The sequence below is a fragment of the Hakea prostrata genome, chromosome 7, assembly GCF_041222555.1.
Source record: "Hakea prostrata isolate BN-2017 chromosome 7, UWA_Hpros_2, whole genome shotgun sequence".
NCBI lineage: Eukaryota > Viridiplantae > Streptophyta > Magnoliopsida > Proteales > Proteaceae > Hakea > Hakea prostrata.
This window is the reverse complement of record NC_142606.1, coordinates 71,659,948-71,680,771: the sequence shown is the minus strand read 5'-3', so window position 1 is coordinate 71,680,771 and position 20,824 is coordinate 71,659,948. Positions and strand designations below refer to the sequence as shown.

General features: G+C 37.1%; 2 protein-coding genes across 5 annotated transcripts in view; one reads left to right on the top strand and one right to left on the bottom strand.

The window, feature by feature from the left end:
- Nucleotides 1-1,879: 1,879 nt before the first annotated feature.
- Nucleotides 1,880-10,837, top strand: LOC149011969 (uncharacterized). 3 transcript variants are annotated; one of them, XM_089162984.1, is made up of 11 exons: nt 1,880-2,247; nt 2,786-3,018; nt 3,785-3,877; nt 4,315-4,416; nt 5,447-5,712; nt 5,967-6,098; nt 6,284-6,406; nt 7,079-7,222; nt 8,221-8,438; nt 8,977-9,130; nt 9,802-10,837. In XM_089162984.1, the coding sequence occupies exons 2-11, from the start codon at nt 2,829-2,831 to the stop codon at nt 10,018-10,020; spliced, it is 1,641 nt and encodes a 546-aa protein (XP_089019110.1). In that variant the 5' UTR covers nt 1,880-2,247; nt 2,786-2,828; the 3' UTR covers nt 10,021-10,837. The 3 variants fall into 3 exon arrangements, with proteins under 3 accessions (XP_089019110.1, XP_089019111.1, XP_089019109.1); XM_089162985.1 differs by having other exon boundaries at nt 1,880-2,347; nt 2,955-3,018; XM_089162983.1 differs by having other exon boundaries at nt 1,880-2,347.
- Nucleotides 10,838-11,151: 314 nt separating this feature from the next.
- Nucleotides 11,152-20,824, bottom strand: part of DCL3 (dicer-like 3) — a 75,214-nt gene continuing 65,541 nt past the window's right edge. For both annotated transcript variants that reach the window (XM_089161938.1, XM_089161939.1), the window contains exons 24-25: nt 12,050-12,161; nt 11,152-11,922 (exon numbers count right to left, since the gene is read on the bottom strand). In XM_089161938.1, coding sequence (XP_089018064.1) covers nt 11,715-11,922; nt 12,050-12,161 — 320 coding nt within the window. In that variant the 3' untranslated portion in view covers nt 11,152-11,714. The remainder of the gene's footprint in view (nt 11,923-12,049; nt 12,162-20,824) is intronic.

Genomic DNA, 20,824 nt, shown 5'->3' with positions numbered 1-20,824 from the left:
ACACCCTACAAAGTAGAAGTATAAATGGATAATCAAAATTTACCTCCATTTAAGTGTGTTTGAATTTGGAATTTTTCTTACTAGAAAATATTTGCATTTGTCTATAAAACAATCAAATTATTTTTTTATCATTTTAGTTTGATGATATTTTATTAAAATTTTATCATTTTAGTTTTTTTCTTTTTTTTCTTTTTTTTTCAAAGAAAAAATTTAGCATGCTAAAATTTTAAATGGCAATTCACCAAGTGGCAGTTTTGACACTTGCTAGAGTTTTGACCTCAACCTCCATCACTTATCCATAATCAATTGGTCAAGTTATGAAAGAAAATTATTAGATTAAACATTTTTTTCTCTAAAAAAAGTTGTTTAGAGTTGGGCACCCAACTGACAACCATAAATTTGAATTGAGAAATTGAAATATAAATTGACAATATCGGATAATCATTGGATATCCAATAAAGTTCTCAATTCAAATTTGGTTGCCTTTCATAAATTTCCACCAAATATCGAATTGGTTTTCAGATAGTGGTTTTGCTTTTCGGGATATAACTAGTAATGTATTTGAGCCAAGTCTCTTCCATTTACAAGAGTACAAATAGAAATTAGGTGTGTCATTGAATGACTTGGTACTAATGGGGCTCCTCATAATAAATATTGAGAGATTTTCAGCTCCACCCCTTGAATTATCCCCAAATATTAATGCCACCTCCAAATTCGCTTTTGCATTTAAGTGTGTTCGAATTTGAAATTTTTCTTAGTAAAAAATATTTGCTTTTGTCTGATAAAACAATCAAATTCCGATTCAGATAATTGATTAAAATTTTGTCATTATTATTATTTTCAAAGAAAAAGTCTAGTGTGCTTAATTTTTAAATGGCAATTCACCAAGTAACATTTTGACACTTAGCTAAAGTCTGAATTCGTTAAGCCTAGCTAATACATTGATCCTTAACCTAAACTCCATCAATTATTCATAGTCAATTGGTCAAATTATGAGAAAAATCCTTAGATTAAACATTTTTTCTCTAAAAATATTGTTTGGAGTTGAGCAACCAGCTGACAACCATAAATCAAAAATCAGAAATTGAAATATAAATCAACAATATCGGATAATCATCATATATCCAATAAAGTTCTGAATTCAAAGTTGGTTACCTTTTATAGGTTTCTACAAAATATTGAATTGGTTTCAGATAGTAGTTTTGCTTTTTTTATTTGGATACGACTAGTAGTGTATTTGAACCAAATATAATCCGTTTCTGGTCTACTACGAAGTACACATAGAATTAGGCTTGTCATTTGATGGCTTGGTACTATTGGGGGCTCCTCAATGGGGAGGAGCTGTATCCAATAAAATTCGGATCCTCAATTAAACATTGGAAGATTTTCAATTCCACCCCCTGAATGACCCCCCAATATTAATGGTACCTCCTGAGTTATCTGATTTGTCAATCCCACCCCCTAATACTAACACTGTTAATCTCATTTAGTTTTTATTTATCCATTTCTAATATTATCCCCCATTTGAATAGTAGAAGATGGCAAATGAGAATAAATTGTTTTTTCTTTGGTGTTTTTATAGAAGTTGTGAAGATGCAACAAAGGAAGAAGAGGAGTGGTTGCGAACATGTATAGGAAGTCGAGCTTAGGGTTTTTTATGCAAGATATTCTTGTCTTATTGAGAAGTTTAACTTGCTAACACCAGCATTTAGCTTTGATTTCCAAACAATAGGGGCGTCACTGATACACTTTCCACTTGAAAACATCTAATTGATAATTTGGATAAGTTTGGGGGTGGGGTTGAAATTTCCCATAAATATTTGAAACTAAACGAGTTATGAAAATTACCAAGATCTAGTTCAAAATTCGTTTTCCGGCTTGTTGAGACACTGCTACTGGCCGTCAATCCAGTTCGAGAATTGCTCTTTCAAATCTGAAAAAGTGAAAAAGAAGCGGAAGAGAAGCAGAAGGAGCAGAGCAAAAAAGTTTTCGAAAGCATATAAGCCATACGTTATCTTTTTCTTTTGCTTTTGCTTTTCTTTTGGTCGAGAAAGATCTTTTACTGTTGCATAGCTTCTCTGTTTTTCTTTTTTGTCAAATCTTAAATTTGTGTTCTTTCCAATGAAAACGAAAATTTTGACCTTCTTCTTTGATATCCCATTTCCGTTTTCCCGCCTTTCCATTTTGGAATTCCAGTTTCCTTGTATTGTCGTCATTGTGTGAACGATATTACAGCAACCTCTTGCGGTATTTCCCATGCTTTTAATTGATTCTTCATCAGTTCTCTTCCGATTTGTGGTTATAGCACTTGAGAATCTATGAACGTTCTTCTTTTCTGCTACTTCCTGTAAGATTCCTGTGTCATAACTGTAATGCTGTCACTTAAAATATTTCTGACCATGTTTAGCCATTGAGAATCTCCGTTGCGTTTGGTTATGTCCAATTTTTTTCCCTTTTCAATCCCGGATCTAATTCTCTCGTTGTTTTAGTGAAGATTTGTAGATTACCTCAAAGAAGTTAACTGTTTTCTTTTTCTCGTCAGATAATGAAGTAAGGAAGTTTGAAAACCAATTTAATTTAGTGTTCCATGGGTCGGATGGTTTTTCCTCGTTTAATTATGTGTTCAAAACTTCAAAATATGAAATATTATCCAGGCAACATGATTTTTTTGCAATTTGGTGTTGTGCATTGAAATTTGAAAATTTGTTGATATATATATTTTGTTATCTGAAAAATGAGATGTTGAATGGAGGGTTTTGAGATTTTGTTTCTGAAAATGCCTCAGTCTTTCTACGCTAAATTTTCCGGTGGGGCTTTGAGAATTAGTCATGACCAGCGGTAGAGTTGAAGTGATCAACAGCAACGGCTGTTCGAGGCTATTCATAGGGATTTCCTCTTCTTTCCGAATGCAAACGTTCGAGCTAACATCTCCAGCGTCCTCTGCTATGTCTCAGCTTGACGTTCGAGCCGCTGGTCCTTTCTCTGGTCTTGTTATATGTGTGACTGGGCTATCCAAAGGTACGCAGTTAATCATGCTGTATTCTAGTCCATTTCTACTTCTGTTATCGTACCTTTGGCTTCAGGTTTGTGACATCAAAAGACTAGTCCAACATTCCCCTCCCTCTTATATTAGTCGATTTCTTTTTTGAGTTTCGGTCTCTCTAAATTTTTTGAGTTTAGGCTTATAGTGCCAAAAAAAACAAAAGGCTTGACTATGCTTAAATTAAACTTGAATGCTATTAGTTCCTTGGGTATAAAACTCCACAAAATACTGCCAAGATACCCTGAATTAGGTACAGAAGAACAAGTCCACTGAGTAGATAGGACTAATCCTCTTCTGGGCTCTGTGCATTGATTGGCAGAGTAAGATCCTTGAGGATCTTTGGGTGGAATCAATTCTTTTGAGTGAATTTAACCATCTAATCTATTACAATCTTTTGTTTATTTGAGGACTGTATTGTACATAGTGGACCAAATTATTTGGAGTTGAGATATTTGGTGGGTAGCATCAAAATGATGATCCTATGCCTTCCAAATTTACCTGATGACCAATGCCAAAGGCAGAAGCTAAAACTAAAAGCATGACTTCTTAAGTTCTGCTAGAATATTCCTAATTTATGTATTTCTTCTAAAGGAAATCCTTACAGTCCTTATTTTGTCTGCTCCAATTATTGATCTATTTCATTTCTTTGTTATTTTACTTCATGTTGTTTTGCTTTTTAGTTTTCTTTTATCAGCACAATTCAAAGCTGATAATTGATTGATATGCTTTGTATTGTTACAGGAGCAAGGAAGCAGGTCATGGATGCCACAGAGAAATTAGGTGGTCAATACAGTCGCAGTTTACATCCAAAATGTACTCACCTGATAGTCCAGATATCCTACAACAAAATGACGGTTGATTGGGCTGATAGTTTTTGCATTAGTCTGAACCCCCTGGGGCAGGCTCTGTTTGTGCAGAAGCCTGCAGCACTGGGTTTGCCCTTTTTTAGTTGTTCAAGACACTGGTCACAATAACCGTTTCCTCTTTCTCTGTGAAAGGCTATGGTTGAATCTTGTGGAAGTTTTGAATATTTTGTGGTTGGAAAAAGTGGTCACATCTTCTGCTGTGATGTAGTACAGTTTAGGCCAGCTTCATTTCCTAAGAGCTGGCCAATATCTTCCCATACTGATACTTTATGGGAAACTATTGACTCCCAAAGGAAAGAGGAGAAAACACCTGATCATGTCAGAATGCATCTTCTGCTTGTTTCTCTGTATTAATATGTGTTTTCTTTTTAGTGTCCTTTGTGAGCACTTAACCCCCCATTTACAGCTTCAGTGGACGGAAGTTTGAGCATGCTCTAAAGCATGGATCGGGAAAGGGTCTTTTTGTTGTCACCTTGGGATGGCTCATGGACAGTGTCAAGAGAAATAGTGAGTATGAAACTTTATTGCTTCCTTATTTTCATTTACAATACAATAATACATGTTAAATTGGTGTTAGGATGTTAGTAATTTGCCAAAGATCATACCGGCCATAGAGTATACCATCGAATGTGTATAGTGTGTGCTTAATTCGTGTTGGTAGACAATACTTGGATGCTAATAAGTCATGCTGGTATTCAGATGGCCAATACCAGTATTTATTGTTTGCTGAAGTATTCAAGTTTTGTGCAGCATACCCTTTTTACGGGAGGACATAAATGGGGTCATCTACATGGAATCTTGCTTTCCAGTCAGCTTTGTTTGAGGCCATACTAGATATAAAGCTATACATATCCTTTCTGACCACTTCTCTTAAGGTCATCTTAGGTCACCCCTAGCTCTTCTAATTCCTTTAATCTTGATTATATCACTTCTTTAATAGGGGTATTACATGTCTTCATGAACGTGGCTTTGCCACCTCAAATGACTTTCTTGTACCTTTTCACTTATTGGAGCTACTCCCAGACCAGCTCTAAGACCAGCTCTAATATGATCATTCCTTATCTTATCCTTCTTAGTTTTGCCACTCATCCATCTTAGAATTTTCATTTCTGCTGCACTGAGTTTATCCATATGATGCTTCATAACAGCCCAACACTCTGCACTATACGTATAGCTGGTCGTATGATGTTCCTATAGAATTTCCATTTGAGCTTTAAAAGAATACATCGATCGCACTAGACCCGGACACACCTATCCACCCTATATTAATTCTTTAGGAAAGATCATCCTCTATGTCACCTTTTTTATTTATGATTGAGCCGGGGTCTTGTGGACGACATGCTATATTATTTTCTTCTCTAACATTTATCATGAATTATCTGCTGAAATGGTTCACTGCTGGTAGATATGTCCTGGACCAGTTGAATAGGCATAATTATTATTATCAGTACAGTGGGACATGGGTACAGATTTTCTATCTAAATCTATTGTCTCTGTGAATTATAAATTTCTCTCCAATTGCTCACATGTGCCGCAGCGAGGCTGAGTGAATCACTTTACAGTGTTAGAACTGCTGGAGGAAGTGGCTTACAAATGGAGGAGCTGAATCGGCTGCTGGAGTTCAGTGCTACTGAGAGCACTTGTTTGCCAGCTAGTGTGCATGATGATTCTAAGCAGCATAGCACCACTCTGCAACAACAGACATACTTTAGTGGAAAGGAAAGTTGTAGGAGTGGGAAAGCAATACTTTCCAGTCATTCCATATTCGTTGATTCAGATATATCAGCAGAATTACGAAGTAAGGTAGGATCTGAGTTGCACTTTATTCAATACTATTTGCTGTTCCTTTAGGAGCCAGGAAATCAAGATATATCTTTTCTTTTGAAAGCAAATGTCACCCTACTCCAGTAGCTGTGAGCAGACCTTTATTGATGCTTCACTTTCTGTTGCTCAATCTCCACAAGTAAAAAAGGAATTTAACTTCTCTCTGAAAGTTTATTGTGAAAAGAATTTCTGAGAAGTGCTGTATTTGAGGATCATTGGTTTATTTATGACAGGTTGTTGAGACAGCTACTCAAGAAGGGGCTACAATTGTAGACTGCTGGTTTGTTGGTTGCTCTGCAAGTCATGTAGTGTGTGAAGGATCTGCTGTTCAGAGATATCTTGGCCACACTGATAATGTTGTCACAGTAAGTGCTGCTGAACCTCATTTTTTGGGTAAAACCCTATATCTCTTCTGATTGAGAGAATGATCTAGGAGTGTGGTGTAAAATTCAGTATATGCTGTTAAATAGACTTGTATTGCGTCGTTGTAGGGGTTCTTTATAGCTCAATACTGACCATCTTAATGATTGATATTAATTTATTTTTTCAGCCACTGTGGATTCTCAAAACAATCAAGGAGAAAAATAAGCAACGGCTCTTGCACATGTCCCCTGACTTAGCAAGGCAGGTTGGCGTGATCCTGGAAAATTTTCAGAACCTTATTTCTGGGAAGGTATTTATAATGTTTGGTTCAGATGCTTTGGATGCAGTGTGACTTTTACATGCTTACCGGGTTGTGTGTTTGTGTCAATAAATTCGAAAAATCTGCTCTTTTTAATAAACCCTCCAAAAATGGTTCTCTCTTGGGAAAAATCCCATAAATAGTTCTATGTAGTGTATTAAGTATGAACTTTTGGTGCATTTTGTTATACAATCAATTTTTTTTCTTTAATTAATGAAATTAGAATTATTTGAGTCAAGTCTCAAACTCAAGAGGAAATTTGAAATATACTTTATTCTTTGCAAATGTAGTTGTTTGGTTCTCATTTTTTTGATCCTGTGCATGGTACTGGAAAATGGAAATTGATGAATATGGGATCTTGGTCAAGGTAAAGTATTTAAACAACATGATTGTCAAAGTGAAGATTGTGGAGTAGTGAAATTCTATGCACCAAAGGGAACCTTATCTTCTTCTTCTCTTCCCACTCCTGTTTATGATGTTTCTTTTTCTTCCATTCCATCGATCAAGGGACATTTCTTCTGTTGATTCATAAACATTTCAGTTTATTATCACTATTTCAGCCCAATGTTTTCTCTGGCATCCACTCTTCCTTTAAAGTTTTAACTACTATTTGGTCTGTATAGTTCCTGACTGGTGCAGTCATTGATCTTTGAATTGCTTCAGGAAGAAAACACGATTGGTGCCTGTCCAGATCCACTGAATGCACAACTATCACGAAAAAAATTTATAGAAAGCCCTGAAGAAAGACAGAAGATTGTTTACTTGGCAAAAGTTGGAGTAAGAAATCGCCGTGCCTGCCCTATGCAGGTAATATTTTCTTGCATGGGGCTTATTGATTTAACTGTGCTGGTTTCTTAACACCCAACCATGATATATATCACCTCAGCTCTTGGATATAATGAAATTATTGTATCGATCTCTGTGTTGCTTCTCATTTGTTGGGATTTCAAAACTTCTATACCTTGATTTTACTTCATCATTGCAAGCAGTTCAGCTTCAAACATGTTTTACAGCAAGCAATTCAGTACCTGATCGTCTAGCTTCATATGCACCAAAATCTCTGGTCTCTTGTTTTTGGATTGTGCACCCCCCCCCCCACCCCCCACCCCACAAAAAAAAAATTAAAAAATAAAAATAATAATAAATAATAATATTTAATCTGTTCTGTGTTGCTTGTAGATGCCACCGGCACTCCTCTCAAAGGGGTTTTTCTTTTCAATAAGAAAAAAGAGGGAAAAAGAAAGAAAGATTAAGTTCTCTATTGTACTTACATGCCACATTTTCTGTTAATAAGATGCACCTGTCAAATTTTTATGTGCAATTGCTGTCTAGACACTCAGAAAATGTACAACTGTGCCAACAGAAGGGGAGGGGCTGCCCTCCTGTGGTTTTTTATTTTTGGTTTTCATGCTATCCACCTTCAGAGTTATCCAGCAGCAAAATCAGCCAAACAGATGATCCTATATTCCTGACCATCAAATCATCACATAATGCGAGTCAGGGGTTGGCTTGGGCTCCAGAAAAGTGGTTGTACATGGTCTTATGATCTTATTGTGGAGATAATTATGGGCATTGGGGGATGGCCTGAGTTGGAATATAAAGGATCACCCATGGTTCAGTACATGCTACCATGTTTAATAATTGATAGACTAGAAGAATGAGAGGAATAATCTTTTTGAACCCCTCCCCTGAAGTTCAATGTTTGTTTTTTATTTGTCATCCTCAATCTTCACTAGAGCATATCTATGTGAATTCATGTTTCATATCATCATATGTCCAGAACCTTCTTGTGCCTTCTTCTACAGACATTTCAAGCTCCAATACGTCCGATTGCCCCAAGCAGCCTTCTGGATTCAATCTGCTGGTCAATATCTGAGCCAACTTCAACTGCTTCTATTTATACAGATTCCTCTGGTTTTGAGGGTGTAAAGGACCAAGATACTTCTGTATTCTTTGAAACAAGAGGGGCTGGAAGGGATGCAGAAGCTTCGTTTGAGAATCTCTCCCGTCCACTCAGAGAAAGGTTAGTTTCATATGAAGATGTGGTGTATGGGATCAGACTCACTAGTTCTGTTGTGCTTGTATCATTACGAAGACCTTTACAGAAAATCTTGACTCAAAAGATCCCACTCATCATTCTTTGATTAGTGTAGTCTCTAAAAAAGATTTATGAGGGGACATTACTTGGGGAAATAGGACAAGATTTGGGTTGCCAGGGTAAATGCTCAAGTTCAAATCTTGAGAGCAGCCACTTTGTGCAAAACAAATGCCAAATATTAGGAACGTCTCCTCCAAACTGGTCCCCTCCTAGGATGCATGGGTGGGACCTGCACTGTGAAATTGCCCTTTTTTTTATTATATAGATTGGATTGTGTCTATTGCCCTCATGTGTCCTTTTCCTCTGTTGGAACCACTACTGGTGCTTCCATCTTTATTGTTATTCCAGATGTCTTGGATTTATTTTCCTGTCAGTTTCTGATATTCTTAAACATGAAGCCTTATTTTTTTCTAACTGCATTTTTTTTTTTTTTTTTTTTTTTAAATTCACTGGTTGGTTGCAGTGAAAAGTCAGAATTGATATTCAGATATCACTTTCTTACAATTTTGTTTCCAATTGACCGATTTGGTGAGATGGGGCCTTCTTCCAGAACATACTTCAGCAATAAAGGTTTTACATGTGTGCAAGTGTTGGATCATATCTATGAATTTTATCAGGTACGAGTTTTGCAGGTGTTCCTTTCTGTTACTTGTTATGGTCTGAAATATTTTACCTTCTCTTATAAAACAGAAAGGATCTTCTTTTCTTAGTGTGAGCTTTTTTTTTTTTTTTTTTGGGGGGGGGGGGGTTTGAGGGGGTGTGTTTCCAGTTCTCTCTTTCTTCTGTTTTTTGCCTGCTCAAACTTTTACTGTTTGTTTGTAAAATTGTTCTGGTCCGTCCATATTTAATTTGCAGATATGACACTCTATTTTTATTTTAAATATGCTGTAATTTCTCAAATGACCTGAAAATTTATGTATTGCATAATTTGGTTGTATGACACATGAACATTTTCCATATTACTTCATCTTTTTATACCTGTTAATCCTTGAGTTCTTGAACATACATAAATTTTTTCCCCCCACTGAGCACACCAGATCATACTGAACAAATCAGAAACAACCTTTGCCAGATCCCCAGATTTACTATAATATCCACTAGCTGGGCCATTTTCATGAATAAATCACATTTTCCTCAATGATCTTGTATTGCTGCCAACAGTGTTCATTTAATAATATTAGATTTTACAATCGTCCACTGATCCAACCATTTGACTAGTCCAAGAGACAGCCTGATGATTAGATATGATAATTGCCTCTTCTATAATTATGCATACGCTTCTCTGCAGGAAAACATGTCACCAAATGAAGTAGATGCTGCAATTCATTCAGACTCTATGTATGCTGATCAACTTCGGATGGTCTATGCTAGCCAAGAGACGGTAGAATCTGGTTATGTGCAATTCAAGCGTATTGATTTTCTGGGCAGTCGTAAAAGCTTTGAAATGTTGAAGCGTGTTAGCGGGGATAACAACAGCAATTTGTATGAGCTACTGATCAGAGTGTGAGATGTCATGGAACTCATGTGTTCCTTTTAAGCATGACAAAGCAGAAGAGTTTTTTCTTTTGGGTAAAGAAATTAGAAGTGTTTATACCAAAATTCTGGTGTATGATATGGAGTTTCTCACACATGATGGTTAACGTGTCATTTTGTGTTTCTCCCAATAGTGGATCTGGTGTTGCAATGGAACTTCACAGAGGAATCGAAACGTATGTCTTGTGCCTCGAAATTTCAAATTGTTTTTGGTCCTGATCTAACACAGCTTGATCTATCAGGTTGTTATCATCTTCTTTTGTGGGCGTTTCAATTAGAAGTTTACGGACAATGGTCCATAAGGTTCAGGACAGACCTCGTAAAAAGCCTGTCAGCATGCTTTGAGAGCCCTTCGGGCATATTTGTATTAGAGGTCTGATCGACAATTTGTTCAACTGGAAAAGAAAAGATTGACAATTCGAGTATTAAGCAGAGAAATTGCATTTCCACGATACTGTAAATTGAACTTATTCTCCAGCACTTGAAATGCACCAAAACTGAAACAAGCCAGCCTGAAAGCAATCCATGAATTTCAAAAATCCTGGTTAAATCCAAAAGAGGGTTTTTCACAATAGAAAATTTCTAGATCACAACACAGAACATCCTAGCATTGTCCAGGTTATCAATAAACACCAAAGCTGACACAAGCCAACTGTGGAAGCAATATATGAACTCCAGACATTCTGCACAAATCCAAATAGGGTTTTCATCATAGGAAATTTCTAGGTCACAGTAAAGAGCATCTTGGCATTGAAAGGCTATTAGTAAGCATGATAACCCTCTTTTAATGGTATGAACTCAAAAGCTAGTAGTAATCTAGAAGTAATACAAAATATAGACTTATTCAGAGTTTGTGATAGTTGGTCAGTTAGACAATTGCAACATTAAATCTCCATCAGAACTGATTAGCACAGCTACAAAAGTCCGAGTTTGCTAAAGAGCAGAACTACTAACCTGTAGAAAGCAGATACTGGTAATTTATTAACAAGGGAAGTGAAGCTTACCTTTTTTCACATGTACAAATAATCACTGTCAAAGGAAAGAAAAGAAGGGGGGTGGGGGTTGGAGAAGGGGGGGGGGGGGAAGGAATACAAGGAAGCTAAGGCAAGAGCCCAGCAAAGAAACAAAAGCCACAAGGCTTAGCAACAATAAACAAAATAAAGCTAAAAAATCAAGCCGAGAAAGCCCTAGATTGAAGCCTACTACCAAAATAATTCTGAAGTTTAAAGATATTCTTCTCCCTGCATTTGGACAAGGTTAAATGAAGGTATTTTCAAATGGTAAAAAGCTTCATATATATACAACATTGTAAATAAACAGAACAAATGGTCAAACGAGCCACGCGCGACAACATACAAATAAAGCTTAGACCCTCAACTGGCATAGAAGAAAGTTCCAACCCACGATCTGACCCCATCAGAAGGAAGTTCGAAGTTTCCACTACCCTAACAATGATCCTCGTCCCACCTCATTAATGACCACGGTGAATGAGTATATCAATTTGCCATGTGTGAAGGGAATCTGCCTACAATGGCATATAGTCCAAAGCCCTTTAATTAGCCTGTTATTCCTCTTCTGTTCCAAGATCAGCCAACAAAGAACTCCCCTTTGGAAAAAGAAGAGGGGGGGGGGGGGGGGAAGGTGTGCCTTTAAATCAAATACTGTTTACTAATCCCCAATTACACATCTCCCCTGTCTTCCAAGCTCATAAAGCATGGCAAGTGCTGCAGAATCATGTGAGCTCTTCTTATCAGCTTTCTGATCTCCCATCAATTCAATAACACTATTATTATTTGGAATGTGCAAAGAAATCTTTGATGTAAAGCTACTGAAACCTGTGCGTCTCTCAGAGCCTTCACCAAACTCAATTGGCACTCTGTAGAACAAATAAATAGTAAGAAGATAATGAGATAGGATTTCACTTGAGCAGCTAACCAACTGGGAAAAAGATCACATCATAGGAAAATAAAAGACAAGAAATTATTCCAGAAAGCAAAACTGACTTTGACTTGCGTTCCACTGTATCAAACGTAGGCATTGGCCATTGTAATACCCTACAGAGCTGATAAAGAGAGGATCGAGGGCCTCCTTTCTGTAAGTTAATTGACACACTAACTGCAAAACCAACAGTACAGTTAGATCGTTTCTAGGAAAAAAACAGTACAAGAGCTACTAACATAAAGGCAAGCAGTTTCCATGATAGAGTCTTGTTCAAGAATCGTCACAAAAGCAAAACATAAAGTTTAAATCTCTGAAAGAAGTGTCATCATGTGATAAAACTGACCTCCAAATAACACAAAGAAAGTTTTAAAGCTGTAACCTGCCTCGGTGATGTAGCCTCCCCATCCTCTTCCCCTCTCCCTCATTCTTCCCCCCTCTGGCTGGCTCTTCCCCTGGACTTCCCTCTTCTCCACCTCCCTCTATAACAGAAACCCTGAGCTTTCCCTTCATTTTGTTATACCATCCTCGGATGGTTCCATCAACTTCGCCCTTTGTCCCAGACATGGTTTGAGCATTCGCTGAGATCTCATTTTTTTGGAAAATTGAGAGGAGAATACATGCGAGTCCATAGAAGTTGTAAAAGTTGATCGAAAGTTTGGCCGAGTTAAGATCTCGGTTTGACCAATATCTCAGTCCAACCACAGTTATAAAATCCTCCAACTCAATTGAGTTGAGATATGTTGACTTGATCTTGACAAGATTTTGAGTTTCTTGCCCTCTTCATTGCTACTTTGCTATCAAACTTGTTTTTTCATGATTTTGGTCACAATGCCTATTGCCAACTAGACTTCATCAACAACTTCTACTACATAAGATTGAAGACGTTCTCCAAAAAAGATCTTCAAGAAAGGTAGGATTTTATCCCAAATTGAATTTTTTCAAAATCTATGTTCAACACTCATTCTATGCATGATGATTTGTTTTGGTCAATTCCTATGCTTGATGATTAAATATATGCTAAATAATTTGGTCTGATCTAAACTTTGATGGAAAAGAAAAAAATTTCAATTTAAAATGTATATCCTTTTAGAAATTAAAATTTAAATATTATAAAAAATATCAATGTCTTGGAAATGATTCTAATACAAATTAGACTCCATTAGAAGGACTACAAGCTTATGGAGTCAAATTTGTTTTTCTTTCCATCAATTATGCTATTTATTTTGAACTTCTAGATTTAATAATATAATTTCAAAAAGTATGAAGCAAGAGCAAAACAAGTTGCTTATTGTCATGGTTTGAGAACTCGTGAAATCTCTTGAGATATATCTCTTCATTCCAAGATGCTGAGATAAGAATAGGAGCGAAAGGAAAAAAAAATCTAAAATCCAGAACAAAGAGCTAGTATGGAGGAAGTCAAAAAGGGAAAGTTACCAATTTGATTCACAAGTGAGTCATAGTTTACCTATACTATGCAAGATTAGGACCAAGGTGCTCCCAGCCCCTTACTACTTACAAGAGGCAGAATTACGACTTACACGAGGAGCATAGTGATATGAGTATAGATGATTTGATAGAGGATGAGACGTATGAGCATTTACACCACTAGTGGTCACCATCATCAGCCTTGGCAATCATCATATGAGTATCTATTTAGTGATTATAGTACGGCTTCTGATTATAGTGCAGACTCTCAGTATGGAGGTCATCAGTATCCATATGAAGCCAACCCTAGCCAAATCAGTATGAGAAGGAAGGTGGTTTATTGAGCGACTACTTTAGAAACCCATATACACCTTATCAAGACCATCACTCTGAGCTTTCAGATGCCTTACTATTAAAGGTTACCTAGGTGGTTGTTCCTTAAGTTTGTAGATAATACCACATATATGCACAATGTAGACACCTATGATAGGTACTCTAGGAATGAGATGACATGGGAAACCTTCTTGATCAAACATGAAAGATGTTCCATAATGTTTAGTGATACTCACCAATCACAATTTCTCTCCATGTCAGCATTAGGTTTGAACTTTGAACACGCACTTAGATAGTTTGATTAGCATTCTGTAAGTACCTTAATTATTTCAATATGGCATTGAAAATTATGGTTTCCAATTCAATTTACAGGTTGCTTCCTAGTTCTTACTTCCTAAAACTACACAATGGTGGAGGATGATATTGCATGGCTATGTGGATTCTTGATGGGTGCAAGAAGATAGAGGATGGCGTTTAACAACTCAGGTGAAGTCTCAGCTGGAGATAAAACATGGTTAAAGCAGCACTTGGTTAGACTTTATGCAGATAAATCCAGGTACAACAGAGTCCCTGTTGAGGTGCAGGAAGATGTAGCTAAAAACTTATATCATTTGGAGTTGGCTAGAGCTCAAGGACATAGAGGAGCCACAGGATCTGGTGGAGCAGGAGTTGGAGGAGTTTATTAGTGCCTTGCTGTTTCTAGTCTTGTACTTTGCAATGTAACTTACAACTATGTCTTTCTTCTGATGTGTGTTGAGATTTGCGCAAGGTTTGGATACAGCTGGAGTTTTAGATTGGATCGCTGCAATCTGAAGTTTCCTTTTTCGTACCTTCTGTTTTTGTTTGTTTCTATTTTGGACAGAATTTCTGTCATATTATTCTGTTCTTTTCTTTAATATTTGTTTTCTTTTTTGGAGGTCAGAATTACTTATCCTAGAAGTACGGTTGTAATTGGAAAGTTGCAGCCTATAAATAAAGAGGCCTGCCGATTCTAGGGAGACTATCCAGAATCGCAGGTTATTGTTCTAACCTGCTGGTTCTTCTTCTTCTTCTTCTTCCTTGCCTCCTACAATCTTGCATCTGGTTTGATTCTTAGAGTATGATTTCTGACATTGTATGAGAAATCAAACCAATATTCTACAAATAGAGGTCTTCTGAGAGGTTTTGGTTTTTCTGTCTTGGTGTGCAGCCACCTATTGCTGCAAATAATATGTTTTAGATTGGTTTTTCATGTATTCTGATTTCCCTGTATCTACTACCAGTACTGAAGACCCCAGAACTTGGATCGACTTCAGTTGTACTACCTTTTTATTATGGTTCTGCAGAATATAATTTGATATACTCTCCCAAGTTCAGGCTGCCATTTTTTTTATGCTTCTAGGCTGTGGTTCATGCTCTGTGCTATCCACTTCAGTGCTAGTGTCCTTTCTTCTTGTAAGATCTACTTTAGTTTTTCATGTCAATCATAACGGGTGATTCTACCATGAGTACTGCTGAGTCCAAGGGACCTTTAGGAGATACTGTGAATGTACAGATCACATCCATCAAATTGAAAGGTAGTTCCAGCTACTTATTATGGTCCCAAACTGTCTGTGTCTATATTCTTTCAAAGGTTTATTGAGTCTGACCTCCTGCCGAAACTGATAAAAAACCTATACAAGTTGGCCCAAGAAGATGCTATTATTAAGATCTGATTGTGGAACAACATGGAATCTGGTATAGCTGCATATGTTATATTTCAAAAAACTGCCAAGGGAATGTGGCAAGATTTGCAAAAAACATATTCCCAAGACAAATATAACATGCATCAATAGTATTTATGAGAAGTTATTTCAGTCTCGGTAGACTGATAAAACTCTTCAGAACTACTATAATTCTTGTAAAGGCATCATGGAGGAGTTGGACATTTTTCAGCCCCTCGCTGTTGTCATTGAGAAGCTTAAAGCTCAGATATATGAATTTTTTGTGTCTAAATTTCTTGGTGGTTTCAATCCTGAAGTAAAGGCATAAAAAAGGACATCTCTTAGCTGGTGAACATGTTCCCATTCTCAATGATGCCTACTCCCAGCCCCAACAAATTATATTGCCTAAAAAACACCCTCCTGGGAATGGTTCTAAAGAGGAAAGTCCAGCTTTTACTTCTACTCGCGATAGAGGTTGTGGTCGTGGTTCAGGGAAAGCTAGTTGATCATCAGGTGGTCATGGTGTTTAGCCGACAAATAAGTCATCTAACCTATGTAGTCATTGTGGCAAAACTAGACATGTGGTACTTAGTTGTTGGGTTAAGCATGGGAAGCTAAAATGGGCTAAGCAACTTAACAATCATGCTGTATCTGATGGTGGTATAGAAAAGGTGACATCTAACGATAATGCTTCTGGATCTTCCTCTGGGAAATTATCTAAGACTCTACGAGATGATGTGAGTCAAATTCTTTGTCGCTTCCAGAACATTGAAACGGATGCTTCCACATCCACTGGTACTTCTGCCACAACTCTTTCTCATGCAAGTAACACAACATTACTTACTTCTACATCCACCCCTTGGATCATTGATTCAAGGGCTTCTTCTCATATGATTTGTAATCATTCATGTTTAGTTCTTCCTCTAAATCCACTACAAATAGTCCTATTGTTATAGCTAATGAGACTTTCTACCTATATTAGGTTCTAGAAGTGTTTCTCCCACACCCTAAGGTGTTCAGCTGTGAATGTTATGTTTAGAATCATCACCCCCTAGGCACGCTTGATCCATGGAGTCTTAATTGTATTTTTGTAGGTTATGCTCCTTCCCAAATAGGCTATCAATGATAGCATCCTCCATCACGCGAGTTCTTTGTTTCTGTGGATATCATCTTTCAAGAATCAGTATCCTTTTTTAACTTGACATTCTCCAGGAGTAGAATATTTCTGGTGAAGATCTGTCTATCCCGGGTTACACTGACATGGATATTCATCCAACAATTTCAAATAAGATGGAGCAGCCAGAGCCACCCACAAGCAGCCAGAGTCTGCTACAGAGCAGCCAGAGCCACATATAAAGCAACTAGAAATACTAAGTGAGGGGGAGCAGTAGCCTCCTGGTAGAAGTCCTATGAAGACGTATGTTCGTAGGTGTCACCAGGAGATGACTACCATAATAGTTTCACCATTACAAGAATCCTCTCCAAAAGCAAAGCTTTGATCTCTACCTGCTCTGCTGTCCAGTAAGGATCTTTCTCGAGGAACCTATAGCCCTTCGTAAGAGTGCTAGGAAATGCACTTACCCCATATATTGTAGTTTCATGTCATCCCTTTCCTTTGATACCTATCTCATAGAAGCGATAAGAGGCTTATGCAAATCCTAAGAGAAAGGCAGCACTGCTAGAAGAGATGAAAGCACTAGACAAGAATGAAACTTGGGAGCTTGTTGTTCTTCCTCTAGGCAAGAGCCTTGTTGGTTGTAGGTGGGTGTTTGTAATGAAACAAAACAGTGATGGATCTGTTGATCAATACAAAGCTAGATTGGTTGCAAAAGAATTTACTCGAAACTTCGGAATTGACCATCAAGAGACTTTTGCACCAGATGCAAAGTTGAAACTGTCAAGAGTATTATTTGCATAGTAGCATGTACTATACACTTGGGATGGCATCTAAACTAGTTGAACGTGAAGAATGTCTTCCTACATGAAGAATTAGATTAAGAAGTCTATATGGAAATTCCTCCAACTTTCTCTAATGACAAAGCCTAAAGGAAATTACGCGAATTCCGACTTGCATCACATGGGCTACAACATTCACCTCAAGCATGGTTTGGAAGGTTCAACAAGGCTATGGTGTCACTTGTCACTAGGATACAAACAAAATAATGTTGACAATACCCTATTCATCAAAAAACATGTCCAATGTAACCATTTTAATTGTCTATTTTGATGGTATATTTGTGATAGGCAATGATGGTGATGAAATAAAAACCTGAAAAAGTTCTGGAGTAACGAGTTTAAAATTAAAGATCTAGGAAAGTTGAGGTAGTTTCAAATGATGGTGATGAAATAACAACCTGAAAAAGTTTTGGAGTAACGAGTTTAAAATTAAAGATCTAGGAAAGTTGAGGTAGTTTCCAGGGATTGTAGTTGCTAATTATGCTAAAAGTATATTTCTGCCCTAAAGAAAGTCTATTGTAGACTTGTTATCTGAAACAGGTTACAAAGTTGTCATCCAAGTGAAACAAGGTACTAGTCATTATCAACAACTGGTAGGAAAATTAATCTACCTATCTCATAGTCAAGGTTGTCAAGGCAACCAAAGCGGCTGGGGCACTCCTTAAGCGCTTAGGTGATAAATCAGCACTTAAATGGTAATACAACAACCAAAGAGGTTGAAGCACTTTTTTTTTAATACATACTATTTTATGTGGCATAAATAGTATATAAGAAACTGATATAGTTTTACCATAAGCTAAAAAAATGTTAAAGTATTTTGATTATGAAATATTACATAAAAACAAACATAAGTTCATCTCATCACAATACAAATGTACAATAGAATTACCAACATAAATGTAATAATAATTTTCCAGGTAAATAGGTAATACATACAGTGTAATAACATTATAATATACGATTATGAACTATATAAAATCATAAATATGAAAATGAAAGTGTGGGGAAAATATCTTTTGTGGTATGGGGAAAAATATGCATGATGTGGTCTACAATATAAACAATTGTTTGCTTGTTGCTAGACTTAAACATCCGATTCTTTTTATCTGACTCTTTTTTAACTAAACGAATAATTCTTGAATCCAAATCGGCATTTAATTCTTTTTACCCGACTCTTTTTTTTCTCCCTTTTTTTATTGCTTTTTTGACCAATCGATGGTATAATAGATCACATTATTTTGAATGATTCTCCATCTAGTGATTCCCGAATCCGAAATGAATAACTATTATATTGATATATAGTTTTGTAGAATAAAATATGATGTAATAAAAAAAAAGTTTAGGTGCAAAATGTTAAAAAAAGTAGCTGCTTTAGTGCCCAGGTGATAAAGCGGCTGAAATCCTGCATGTCAAAAAGGTGGCCAGTGCCTAGGCGGACACCTTGATGACCGTGCTCATAATTGACCTAACATTGCTGCAGCTATTAGTATTGTGATTCAATTCATGCATGATCTGCATCCCAATCACATGTCTACTGTTTTTCTCTATTATCTGAAGTTGGCTCCAGGCAATGGTGTTCTTCTATCCCCACATGATCATATTTGATTGAAACCTACTCTAATGCAGACTGGGGAGGATCACATGAAAGGAAGCCCACCTCAGGTTATTGTACTTCTGCCAGTAGAAATCCGGTCACTTGGCATAGCAAAAGATAGAATGTTATTGCAAGACCAAGCGCCGAGCAGAATTTCAGCCTATGAATCAAGGGATTTGTGAACTACTATGGCTGTGGTCTACTTGAAGACCTTGGTGTGCAAGTTTCTCTTCCAATGATGCTCTATTATGACAAAAAGCAGCTATAAGGATAGCGCATAATGCATTACAGCATGATAGGACAAAACATGTGGAGATTAGACAGACATTTCATCAAAGAAAAGTTAAAAAGCAGCATATTTGTATGCCATTTGTGAAGTCCGAAGATCAAAAGCATGTCTTCACCAAAGAATTACCTGGACATGTATTTCATCCTATTTTAACCAAGTTGGGCAAGTGTGACACCTATGCCCCCAACATGAGTGGAGTATTCTCAGGGGTGTTTCAGGAAGAGGTTTCCCTCCCTCAAGATTGCTTTAGATAGTGCTAGCACAAGTCCATGAGAGGGACACTTCCCTATCTTTTTCCATTTTTATTTCCTAGCTCTAATAGGAACCTGTCCAAGGATTCCTAGTATGATATATTTATGGTTTTTCTTTTCCTTCCCACCTTGTAATTCCTTTCATTCTCAAAATTGTCTTACCTAATGATTGTAAACTCTAAATACCCCTTTAGGGGCTGTGGATAGGAACACAATTTTCTCAGAAACAATGTGGATAGGAACACAATTTTCTCAGAAACAATTCCTCAGTATACAACAGGAACTATGCATCCAGGAGGGGCAGAGGCATTTGACATTGATGGCTGAATGGATGATCAATTAAGACAATATAAAAAGGGACCCTGTTTTGACCACATGTAACATCAAGGATGCATTTCTTGAATTCTGAAACAACAACAACAACAATAAGCCTTGTCCCAACTAAATGGGGTCGGCTACATGGATTCTTGCCTTCCAATCGTTCTATTCTAGGCCATTCTAGATACAAGGCCTAAGCTATACATATCCTTTCTCACCACTTCTCCTAAGGTTATCTTAGGTCTACCCTTGGCTCTTCTAGTTCCTTCAATATGGATTCTATCACTTCTCCGTACAGGAGCATTTATAGGTCTCCGTTGAACGTGGCCGTGCCACCTCAAACGACTTTCTCTAAGCTTATCACTTATGGGAGCAACTCCCAAACCAACTCTAATATGATCGTTTCTTATCTTATCCATCCTAGTTTTTCCACTCATCCATCTTAGCATCCTCATTTCTACTACACTGAGTTTATCTATATGATTCTTTTTAACAGCCCAACACTCTGCACCGTACATCATAGCTAGTCGAACAACGGTCCTATAAAATTTTCCTTTTAAGCTCTAATGGAATACGCCGATCACATAAGACCCCGGATGCACCTCTCCACTTCATCCACCCTATTTTAATTCTTTGGGAAACCTCATCTTCTAAATCACCTCTTTTACTTATGATTGAACCTAGGTACCTAAAACAATTACTCTGAGGAATCTCTTTATCGTCAAGTATCACCACCTCATCATCTGCCCGATCATGACTAAAGTTACAAACTAAATATTCTGTCTTCGATCTACTAAGTTTAAAGCCTTTTGATTCCAAAGCTAATCTCCATGATTCTAATTTGATATTAATCCCTACTTGGGTCTCATCAATCAACACAATATCATCCGCAAAAAGCATACACCAGGGGACCTCATCTTGAATGTCTTTGGTTAATTCATCCATTACCAGTGCAAATAGATATGGGCTTAAAGTTGACCCTTGATGTA

Bases quoted from the DNA above. Each gene is read 5' to 3' on its own strand.
- LOC149011969 (XM_089162984.1), top strand. From the start codon at position 2,829: ATGACCAGCGGTAGAGTTGAAGTGATCAACAGCAACGGCTGTTCGAGG. The intron at 8,439-8,976 runs GTTAGTTTCATA...GGTTGGTTGCAG, and splicing joins TCCCGTCCACTCAGAGAAAG to TGAAAAGTCAGAATTGATAT. The intron at 9,131-9,801 runs GTACGAGTTTTG...GCTTCTCTGCAG, and splicing joins ATATCTATGAATTTTATCAG to GAAAACATGTCACCAAATGA.